Below are 12,111 nucleotides of genomic sequence, written 5' to 3'. Positions count from 1 at the left end.
TAATATATACAAACGGGCACAGCTTCATTAACGTAAAATTCCTTCCTACATCATCTTTAGTTAGGCTGGCTGCATCACACTGATGATACTTTCTTCTATCTTTGAGAGCTTCTTCAGGATTTTATTGACTTTGACCTCATCAAATTCCAAATGTAAAAATTCAGATTCTTGTCTACTTCTCCCGAATTCCGACTCCACTATGGCACTGGGCATATGTATTTGAGCTGAGTGATCGGATTTTTGTCTTGTGACTATTCCAGAATTGGTCAGATGTGATCTTACCTTGCTTTATGGTTTGAGCAGTCAAGAATACCTCCAGATGGTTGAAATCCATGTCTGTAGATGCAACAGACTTAAGAATCCCTCTCATCTTTGCCAGGAGGGGGCAGATCACCTTGGGTAGCATTCTGGGTAGAGCTAGCTCTGCAGTAGTTCCTCTGTAATGCCTGGGTGTCCGTGGAAGATGATCTGGGCCAGGTAATTCAGCAGTCTCCTAGAGGCTTGCAGTCTTCAAGTTCGCCTCAGAAATACATACTTTTTAATGCAAAACTCATTTATTTACTTTCAGCTATAACTTAATTCTTATATCTGATTTGTGTTTAAATAATCTTAGGCAATGACCAGAGTGAGGCTGGACTTCTTGGATCAACTAGCAAAATTTTGGGAACTTCAGGGTTCTACTTTGAAGATCCCTGTGGTGGAGAGAAAAATCCTGGATCTGTATGCTTTGAGCAAGGTGAGGCTTGTACTTGGTTTAGAAATTGGAGAAGAGGCTGGTGAATATATAAAATTAGGAATTTTAAGTAAACTTGGTGGGAAATATTTCCTTGGTCGAATTTGTTTGGCAGTTAAATGCAAACGTGAGTAAATGGAAATACCAGATCTCAAGACTATCTTTAAATGCTATTTTATAATTTTGTATAAGATTAGTAGACTATATGATCCATAATATGCAACCAAAATGACACCAACCTGCTAATAATATCTTGTCTTGACTGTATGATGTCCTGTGTTAAGCTCATCTATTGTTTTCCTTCTTAATTGAAAACCTGGCTTATTAAAGGGATCCATTTCTTTCATTCATCATTCTCGAATGTGGTAAACATCAGTTTTATTAATACCTTTAAGTAGTTTTATGGTTGACTGAGGCTTGCCTTAGCCAGTAGAATGAACATAGCTTGAAAACTTAAGGGTGAAGAGTTTGAATCATTTTTACCAAAGCTTATGTTACTTTTGTAACACTACATTCCGTAATGTGGAAAAAAAAAAACTGACCTGCAATAGAAATGATGATAATTACCTTGAAAACATGTTTTGTTGATATAGTAATAAAAATCTATGGTTGCTCTGACTTATGGGTGAAGGTGGCTTGGTTGTATGAGGAATTTAGCATAACAGCTTATTTTGTAGCTGTTTATATCCTATGATTGATACACTATTTTGAAATAAAAAATTATTCTCATTCAATTGAAGAGTTAATTTTGAAAGACTTCATTTTCAGGGAAAAAAGTAAGAATGATTGTATTTAAATTAGTTTTTATGACCCATTAAAAAGTTAATATCAGGTCAGAGTTCTCTTACTAAAATTATGGGAGGTAAGATTGTAAGCTAAAATACAGTTCTAGGCTTGTGCTTTTCAGGAAATGATGTCAGTAATTAATGACTGTCCAAGAATTGTCTAGTGTAGTTGTGTGACAACCTTTGATACCAAAGAGAAAATTATAGGGAATTTGAGGGTGGATTTGTTTCTTTTTGTACGGAAACATTAGGATAAAAATTAATTTTAACAGTTTTCTTTTTTGATATTTTTATTCAGAATCAAATTTTTGCTACATGATGCTGTTTAAGATTCTGACTATGTTTGATTTGAATTGTGTAGCTTGGATAAAGTATAAACATGTTTTTAAAAATTATTAATAACAATACTGTTATGGTAATTTTTAGGCAAAGTTCATTCCATGTAGGTCAGTTTTATTTTTATAAATGATCTATGATTTTTGCTAGAATAAGTATTTTATTTAAGTAGATAATCTGTTAAATTTAAACTGTTTCTCTATCAGCAATTTTCCAATTAAAAGGTAAACACTAGGTTTAATCCAATGGTAAGTTAGATTGCATTCCTAGTACCGTGGTGTTGTAGAATTTCAAAATTAGGAAGGGGCTTTGGAGGTAACATAATCTGAATTCCTAGTTGTTCCACAATTCTCCTAAATAACATTTGTAATCCAGACTGTTGAACTAAGTCCGTTCTGAGAAACTCACTCCTTTTTATTAAAAAGGCAATACTACCAATAAACTGTATCTTGTTTAAATACCTAGAGAACTTACTAAAAATGGGTCATGATTAAAAGTTAAGTCTGATTGTCCTGGGGTTCATTGGAGTCTTCTCTTTTGTGCTTTTTTTTTTTTTTTTTTAATTTATTGAGATTGTTCACACACCATAGAATTATCCAAAGATCCAAAGTGTACAATCAGTTGCCGTCATGGTACTGTCATACAGCTGTGGTACCGTCATACAGCTGTGCATCCATCACCGCAATTAATATTTTTTTCAATTTTTAGAACATTTTCATTACTCCAGAAAAGAAATAAAGACAAAAAAAGGAAACTCAAATCCTCCCATACCCCAACCTCTCCCCCCGCCTCCATTATTGATACATAGATTTGGTATGTACATTTGTTACTGTTGATGAAGGAATGTTATAATACTACTAACTGTAGTATATAGTTTGCAATAGGTATATATTTTTTTCCTATATGCCCCTCTATTATTAACTTCTGGTTATAGTGTTATACATTTGTTCTAGTTCATGAGAGAGTTTTCTAATATTTGTACAGTTAATCATGAACATTGTCCACCACAAGATTCACTGTTTTATACATTTCCATCTTTTAACCTCCATCTTTCTTTCTGGTGACATGTGACTCTGAGCTTACCCTTTCTACCACCTTCACACACCATTCAATACTGCTAGTTAGTCTCACAACATGCTACCATCACCTCTTATCCATTTCCAGGCATTTAAGTTCACCCTAGTTGAACATTCTGCTCATTCCGCTCCCCATTCTTTAGCCTCATTCTATATCCTGGTAACTTATATATCATGTCTATGAGTTTACATATTATAATTAGTTCATATCAGTGAGACCCTGCAATATTTGTCCTATGTGTCTGTCTTATTTCACTCAATATAGTGTCCTCATGGTTTCCTCATCAACCCGTTTTTTTTAAGACGGTTTTGTTCACACACCATACATTCTGTCCTAAGTAAACAATCATTGGTTCCCTGTATAGTCACATATTTATGTATTCAGCACCATCACCACTATCCATATAAGGACATCTCCATTTCTTCCACAAAGAAGGAGGAAGAGTCAAAGAAGGTAGAGGAACAAAAGGAAAAAGGAAAAAGAAAAAAAAAACCAAACATGGCAGCTAGAAAGCAACAAAAGTAAAGATAGCATTGACCTAAAGTAGAATAAAGAGTCAGACAACATCACCAATGCCAGGAGTCCCATACTCTTCCCCTATCCCCCCCTCCCCCCCAATATGCATTTAGCTTTGGTATATTGCCTTTGTTACATTAAAGGAAGGATAATACAATGTTTCTATTAATCTTAGTCTCTAGTTTGCATTGATTGTATTTTCGCCCTAGTCCCACCTTATTTTTAACACCTTGCAATGTTGACATTCATTTATTCTACTTTATGTAAAAACATTATTTGTGCCTTTTTTTACAATCATTGAGCACCCTAGGTTTCACTGAGTTATACAGTCCCAGTCTTTATCTTTCCTCTTTCGTTCTGGTGTCCCACATGTTCCTAACCATACTCTTTCAACCATACTCACAGTCTTCTTTGTTCGGTGTACTTACAGTGCTGTGCTACTATCTCCCAAAGCTGTTTTCCAAACCTCTCACTCCTGTATTTTCTTTTCTGTCTGCAGTGCTTCTTTTAGTGTTTCCTGTAGAGCAGGTATCTTGTTCATGAACTGTCCTTGTCTGTTTGTCAGAGAATATTTTAAGCTCTCCCTCATATTTGAAGGACAGTTTTGCTGGATATAGGATTCTTGGTTGGTGGTTTTTCTCTTTAACTATCTTAAATATATCACCCAACTTTCTTGCCTCTGTGGTTTCTGTTAGAAATTCACACATAGTCTTCTCATGCTTCCTTTGTATGTGATGGATCACTTTTCTCTTGCTGCTTTCAGGATTCCCTCTTTATCTTTGATGTTTGAGAATCTGATTATTAAGTGTCTTGGCGTAGGCCTATTCATATCTATTCTGTTGGGGGTACGCTGCGCTCCTTGGATCTGTAATTCTATGTCTTTCATAAGAGATGGGAAATTTTCATTGAATATTTCCTCTATTATTGCTTCTGCCCCCTTTCCCTTCTTTTCTCCTTCTGGGAAACCCATGACACATACATTCCTGCATTTTGTTTTGTCTTTAAGTTCCCAGAGACGTTGCTCATATTTTTCCATTCTTTTCTCTATCTGTTCTTTTGTGTGTAGGCTTTCAGGTGCCTTGTACTCCAATTTCTTAGTGTTTTCTTCTGCCTCTTGAGATCTGCTGTTGTATGTCTCCATTGTGTCTTTTGTCTTGTGTTGTGCCTTTCATTTCTATAGATTCCGCCAGTTTTTTGAACTTGCGATTTCTACCTTATGTACGCCCAGTGTTTTCATTATATGCTTCATCTCTTTTGCCATATTTTCCCTAAACTTTCTGAATTGATTTAGTATTAGTTGTTTCAGTTCCTGTATGTCAGTTGAAGTGTAAGTTTGTTCCTTTGATTGGGCCATAATTTTGTTTTTCTTAATGGATGTTGTAGTTTTCTGTTGTCTAGGCGTCTGGTTTCCTTGGGTATGTCAATCAGGTTTTCTGAGACCGGAACGGGCTCAGGTCTTGGAAGGAGACAGAGTATCCTGTTTCCCTGAGGGTGTCTTAGAAACTTGGTACACCCTGTGAGGCCTCAAGTCACTGTGCTTTTCTGCCCAGCAGGTGGCACCTGTCAGCCTGTAGCTCCAAACTGGTGTAAGGAGGTGTAGCCTGTGCCTGTATTCCCCCCAGGCTCTGGGGTCTGGTTCTGAATGGAAGGTGGGTAGTAGAGCTGGGCCCCACCTCTTTCCTTTTAGGGAAGATCCTCCCTCCTAGGGAGAGGTCATTAGCATTTGAATAGACTCTGCTGTCTCCATCCTTGTCTGGCTCAGAGCGCTGGGAACTGAAAATGGCTGACACTTTCTCCACTAAGCCGAAAAAGGGACAGAAAGCCCCCTTCAGGGCCAGTCCGTGGTTACCCTCCAGCTCTCCATGGTCAGTCATTACCAAAAGCCTCTGTCTGCTTGTTGTGGATTTGTAGCTTATATTGAGCAGTCCATGCTTGTTAATTAAAACCCCAGTTGGAGCTCAGCTGAGCTATGTTCACTTGCTGGGAGAGTGCTGCTCTCTAGCACCATGAGGCTTTGCAGTTGGGGCCATGGTGGCGAGGGGTCTCCTGGCTTGGATCCACATTTTTTACTTAGAGAGTTTATGCTGTGATCTCGGGCATTCCTCCCAATTCAGGTTGATATATGATGAGTGAACAGTCATGTTTGTCCCCCTGCAGTTATTCCAGATTATTTACTAGTTGTTGCTGGTTGTTTATTAGTTGTTCCAGGGGGACAGACTAGCTTCCACTCCTCTCTATGCCACCATCTTCTTTTGTGCACTTTTTATGTGCCCTTGGAATCTCTTTCCCTAATACGGAAAAAATGCTTTTAAAACAGATTTAAAGCTAAAGGCAGACACACTTTGATTTGTTATTTTGTTTATACCACTTCTTGGTCCCTATATGTCATGGTGATACTGCTGCTTCTCACCACAGTAACTTTTTTTCTTTCATAACAAAGTGTAACTTATGGTGCAGTGCACAAATCTTAAGTGTATAATCTTATAAATGTTTATATATGTATATACCCATGTAACTGCCACTCAGATCATGATATAGAACAATTATAGCTTCCTAGCAGTGATATTTCCATTGACAGTGCTGTGCTATATTGCATGGCAAATGTTTGAAATAAATGGTTTATATTTTGCAATTATGCACGATAATCCTTGAATCTGACAGCTGAAGAAGAGCTAATATAAGGTTTTGTGTGTTTTTATTGCTTTATGCCTGTTTAGAATTAGTTGTTACAGTATTGTACACTTAAAGACAAGGTTTTGATTTCTTCATGAGATTATTTCTTCCTATTTCATGGCCATACTCTGGCTGGGCTAGTTATACTTTTCCCAGCTACATGCCACTAATAATCAGGAGAACTGGGTGAGAAAGTATGATTGTCTCCATCCAGATATATTGTTACTAATGGAAATTTAGCTTGAAGTGCTTTGAATACAAAGCACCCAGCAGACTATTATGTAATAGTGATAATTGTATGGGATAGTAAAGATGGTTTAGAGGGCGTCTGTTATCTTTCTGACTTCCTTTATCACTCTTCCCCTTTTAGCCACAACTGACTTTCTTGCCATTTTTTAAAATACTCTAGGCATGTCTAGGGTCTTTGCTCTGGCTGTTCCCTCTGCCTAGGACACTCTTCGTCTGTCTACCTGCTTGGCTAACTGCTTCTCCTTCTTCAAGTCTTTGCTCAAATTTCACCTTTGTAATGAGGCTTTCCTTGACTATTTAAAGCCTCAGTATTATTTAATACCTCAGAGTAAGGGTAACCTTACTCTGCCATTTGTGAGTCCCCTTATTTGCTCTTTGAAGTTTTTTCCATAATATATATCATTTCACAATTTACTTATTATTTTTATTATTTATTCTTTTTCTTCCTCCACTAGAATGTATGCTCCATGAGGGCAAAGATCGATCTCTCTCTCTTTCATACACACACACCCACACCCACACACCCACACCCTTAATATGCACACATATATCCAAACTCTGACAACAGTACCTGGCAATATAGAGGCACTGGAAAGATAAAAGTTAAATGAAAGGCCCTCTAATCCATCCATTTGCTTCCAAACAGCCCTCTATCCAAACCATCTTCATTGTGTCTTCTAAACTACAACATTTGAAAGATCTGTTTTTTTTTTTTGGTCTTGATAATTTTCCCTTGATTATTTCTTACAGCAGAGGGAACATCTTTGAAGATGGGATAAGGGGAGCTGAAGAATTCAATGAATGTGTTCAACTCCTGGGCATTTGTTTTTTGTGTTTCTACCAAGCTTTCAGATATTTCACTAGAGAAAATTTTGCTTTTGCTATAGATTCGTCTTTGTCTATAATAGCATTCTAGAACCCAAGAACTGAACATGTTTCCTTCACATACTTAACCATGTACACTCTACCTTATATACCCACAGGCATTTCTAATACAGCTAACTTTGGTATCATGCTTACTTTGTTGCTTTTCCTATTAATTTCATTTCTCTTCACAACAGCCTCGTAATGAGGTAGGTGCTGTTATTATGCCTATTTTAATAACAGCGAGGAAACCAAGACACAAATTAAGTAACTTACACAAAGTCATAGAACTATCAAGTGGCAGAACTAAGATTTGAACTGGCAGTGTGGCTCCAAAATCCATATTCTAACCTTTTTGATATAGTGCATAAAATACAGTAGTTTGTACTCAAATAGAAGTTGAGTTCAAATACTGTGTCACAGTTCTCATTATTCTATTCTCAGTGAAATTGAAAACTGTACATATTTTAGAGTATGAGAGATGTGCAGTATCAACTTCTGGAAGATATGTGGCCTTGATATATGTATGTTCTATACAGTGCTTGGCTTCACGTGAGCTTTCAGTCAAATTGACTAATTTATGTCCTCACTTCCTTAATAATAGTCTTCACTATGTTCTAGTAAATCTGCTGCTTCCTACGTGTAATCTAATTGTTCCTGATCATTCCTTCATAGTCATTGTTTTGTCTTCCTTGGTCACTCAAGCAAATACCATGAAATGGGTTGGGTTAAACAATGGAATTTGTTCTCTCATGGTTTGAGGCTGAGAAAGACTACAAATCAAGGCATCATCAGGGGGATGCTTTCTTCCCGAAGACTGTGGCATTTTGGGGCTGGCTGCTGGTGATCCTTGATCCTTAGCTTGCATGTCACATGGCAAGGCACATGGTGACCTCTCTTGGCCTCTCCATTCTGTTACGGCTTCTGTTGAATTTCATTTTCTGGGCTCCCTATGGCTTTCACTCTGTCTGAATTTCGTTTTGCTTATAAAGGACTGCAGTAATAGGATTAAGAGCCATCCTGATTGGTCTGGGTCACATCTTGACTGAAGTAACCTCATCAAAAGTTCCTACTTACCATGGGTTCACACCCACAGAAACAAATTAGATTTAAGAATATGTTTTTCTGGGTACATACAGCTTCAAACCACCACAATCTTCCATAAAAAACTTTCATCTTTATGAAAAATTGTAGCCTTTTTTTCAAAACTATCCTCTAAATTTATTGTTTGCTCGATGTTTTCGTTCTGTAAGTTACTTGGTGCATTTTCTTTTTTTTTTTCTTTTTTTTTTTTTAATCATCATTTTATTGAGATATATTCACATACCACGCAGTCATACAAAACAAATTGTACTTTCGATTGTTTACAGTACCATTACATAGTTGTACATTCATCACCTAAATCAATCCCTGACACCTTCATTAGCACACACACAAAAATAACAAGATAGTTGGTGCATTTTCTAAATTTCAGTATTTATGTTCACTTTGTACTATTTAACTTGTATTTAACTTGTTTTGTAACTTGTCTATTTTTGTGTCTGTTTTTTATTCTTATTTCATATTGAGTTCCTTGATGTAGAACATGTTAACTTTTCTTAGCGCATAATGTACGAAGTACATATTGATGAAATGTTTTTGAATGCTTGGTTGAAGGTAGGCACAATAACAATAATAGTTTAAAAGCTCCAAAAACCTTTGGTTCTATTCCTTATTTGCAGTGTTGGCAAATTTCAGTTTTTTCAGATATTTGTAGGAAGAAACTTTAAAATCTAAGCCAGGGGTAACTTTTGTATTTAGCCGGCAAGATATAAATAGTCAGAATGCCTGAATCTGGCTCCTTTCCCTTAATAATTTTTATTTTCTTTTCAGATTGTTGCCAGTAAAGGAGGTTTTGAAATGGTCACCAAAGAGAAGAAATGGTCCAAAGTGGGTAGCCGCTTGGGATATCTGCCAGGCAAAGGAACTGGGTCTCTTTTGAAGTCACACTATGAAAGAATTCTCTACCCATATGAGCTTTTCCAATCTGGTGTCAGCCTTATGGTGAGATGCGTCCCTTTTAGGAGTGGGTAAATCCAGTTTGCCAGTTATAAACTTTAAACTGTGTTCACTACAATAAGTTAGTAGTTGTCTGTGCATAGCAAGGTACAGTAAATTTTTACAGGCACCATAATTTTGGGGAATCAGGTATATATCATAGTTTAAAAATCACAGCAGTTTTTAGTGGTTTATACGTAAAGGATAATGTGAATAAAGGGCATTTTCTTATTTAAAATAAATCTTCGTGGCTTTTTGAAAAGTTTTTCCTCTTCTTTTCATGTGTTTTTTAAATAGCTTTATTGAGGTTTAATTTAAATACCATAAAACTCATCAATTGTAAGTGCATGGTTAAATAAGCTTTAGTAAATTTATACATTTATGCAGCAATCACCACATTTCAGTTTTAGAACATTTCCATGACTCCAAAAAGTTCCATTGTGCTTGTTTGTAGTCGATTCTTGCTCCTACCCCCAGACCTGGGCAGCTGCTAATCTGCTTTCTGCTTTTTGTCTGTATAGTTTTGCCTTTTCTAGAAATTTCATCTAAGCAGAATCAATATGATTTTGTGTCTGGCTTCTTTCACTTAGCGTAATGTTTTCAAGGTTTATGCATGTTGTAGCATGTATCAGTACTTCATTCCTTTTTATGGCTAAATAATATTCCTTTGTATGGATATATCATATTTTCTACCTGTTTACCAATTGATGAACAGTTGGATTGTTTTCAGTTTTTGGCTATTATGAATAATTCTTCTATGAATATTCATGTAAAAGTCTGTGTGTGGACATACGTTTTCATTTCTCTTGGGTAGATACCTAGGAGTAGATTTGCTGGGTTATATGGTAAGCTTGTTTTTAACTTTTTAAGAAACCGCCAAATGTTTTCCAAAGGGGCCGCACCATTTTACGTTCCCACCAGTAATATGTAACGCTTCTAGTTTTGCTACATCCTCGCCAACACTTGGTAAATTGTCAGTCTTTTTTATTATAGCCATTCTAGTGGGTGTGTGCTGGTATCTCACTGTGGTTTTAATTTGTATTTTCCTAGTGACTAATGATGTTGTGCGCCTTTTCACATTACATATTTAGTCATTTGTATATCTTCCTTAATGAAGTGTCTGCTGGAATTTTTTTTTTTTTTAATTGGGTTGTTTGTCCTCTTGTACTTGAGTTATAAGAGTTCTTTTATGTATTCTGGATACAAGTTCTTTTCAGATATAAAATTTGCAAATATTTTCTCCTAGTCTGTGGCTTGTCTTTTCATTTTCATAGAAGCATCTATTCGAAAGTTTTATATTTCGATGAAGTCCAATTTATAAGTTTTTTCCCCCTGGTGTGAATTGTGCTTTTGGTGTCATAGCTTAGAAATCTTTTTCCTAATCCAGAGTTTTAAAGATTTTATTTGTTTTCATTTAGAACTTTTATAGTTTTAGCTCTTATATTTAGGTCTGTCATCCATTTTGAGTTAATTTTTGCCTGTAGTGGGAGGTAAAGGTATAAGTTCTTTTTTGTTGAAAAGGCTATCCTTTTCTTATTGATTTACCTTGGCGCTTCTGTTGAAAATCGGTTGACCGTAAATGGGTGGGTTTATCTCTGGACTCTGTTTTGTTTAATTGTTTTGTATGTAATCCTTACCAATACCACATGGTCTTGATTTCTGTAGCTTTGTAGTAAGTTTTGTTACCTGGTGGTGTGAGTCCTCCAACTTTGCTCTTCTTTTCCAAAACGATTTTGGTTATTTCCAAACAATTTATGTTTCCACATGAATTTTAGAATCAGCTTCTCAATTTCTACCAAAAAAAGCCTAATGGGGTTTTGATAGGGATTGGCTTGACTCTGTAGATCAATTTGGGGAAAATTGCCATCTTGTTTCATGTATTTTTTAGGGATTTAATGGAAATTTATTATTTCCCACTGATTTGCAAACCTGGTTTCTTATCAGTGAATCTGTTCTCTTTCTGTGCTCTGATTCTTTAGGGTGTACAAATGCCCAATTTAGATCTTAAGGAAAAAGTGGAGCCTGAGGTTCTTGGCACTGATATTCAAGCTTCCCCAGAGCCGGGTACAAGAATGAACATTCTACCGAAGAGAACAAGACGTGTCAAGTCACAGGTATCAGTGTCCATGAGGCATTTTTAACAAGTTTTAAGTGCATTTACTGTGCTGCAGAGCATTTGTCTAGTCATGGAAGGCTGTCCACAGGCTGTTTGTTGGTCTTTAAAGTTTGAAGAGACATGCTTTTCTCATTGCCTTTGAGGTGACTGGCGAAAAAATTGTGAAATTAAGTCTAATTTGACTTAGAAAGCTCTTTTTGATTTTGAGTTGTTTTTGACAGATAACAAATCAGAGGATGTTTCTGGATACTGTGTAGAGTCAATTTCAGAGACATGCTAATGGGTTTTAATATATTTTATTTTCATGGTTAACAGACGTGAGAGGGGTAGGAAAGAATGATTTTATTTTTCATCCATTGTTCCTTTAAAAACCAGAATATAAGTTTCTTAGTGTTTGATCCGTTCCCATTTAGTTTCTGTGTGCTCATATAACCTAAAATAATTTCAAAGCCTAATACCTTTTAAAAAAATCACACTAATTTTCTTTTTTGTCTATCTTTTTTTTTTTCCTATTCTCTTTTCTTTGTGGTCTTAAAAGTTACTTTTTTTTTTTTAGAGTTTTTGTAAAGACAAGTCTTTGGGCTGGTACAGTGAGAACTCTAGAGATTTAGTTCATTTAAGTCAACATATGAGTGGACAGGAATAGTAACTTAACTGATGGATCCTCGTTATAGATTTTAACCCATATAAAGAAATGATGTTAACAAAACAGGAATGCTTGGATT

The 12,111-nt window shown here is 36.0% G+C and overlaps 1 protein-coding gene and 1 pseudogene across 1 annotated transcript in view; one reads left to right on the top strand and one right to left on the bottom strand.

The window, feature by feature from the left end:
• KDM5A (lysine demethylase 5A) overlaps positions 1 to 12,111 on the top strand; it is a 126,004-nt gene that overhangs the window by 15,733 nt on the left and 98,160 nt on the right. Inside the window, 3 exon segments of the mRNA XM_037845025.1 lie at positions 614 to 736; positions 9,106 to 9,276; positions 11,250 to 11,384. Of these exon segments, the coding sequence (XP_037700953.1) occupies positions 614 to 736; positions 9,106 to 9,276; positions 11,250 to 11,384 (429 nt within the window).
• LOC119541614 lies at positions 61 to 521 on the bottom strand (annotated as a pseudogene).

Source organism: Choloepus didactylus, chromosome 8 (genome assembly GCF_015220235.1).
Source record: "Choloepus didactylus isolate mChoDid1 chromosome 8, mChoDid1.pri, whole genome shotgun sequence".
NCBI lineage: Eukaryota > Metazoa > Chordata > Mammalia > Pilosa > Megalonychidae > Choloepus > Choloepus didactylus.
Note: the sequence above shows the minus strand (reverse complement) of the source record. Positions and strands in the feature narration are given on the sequence as shown.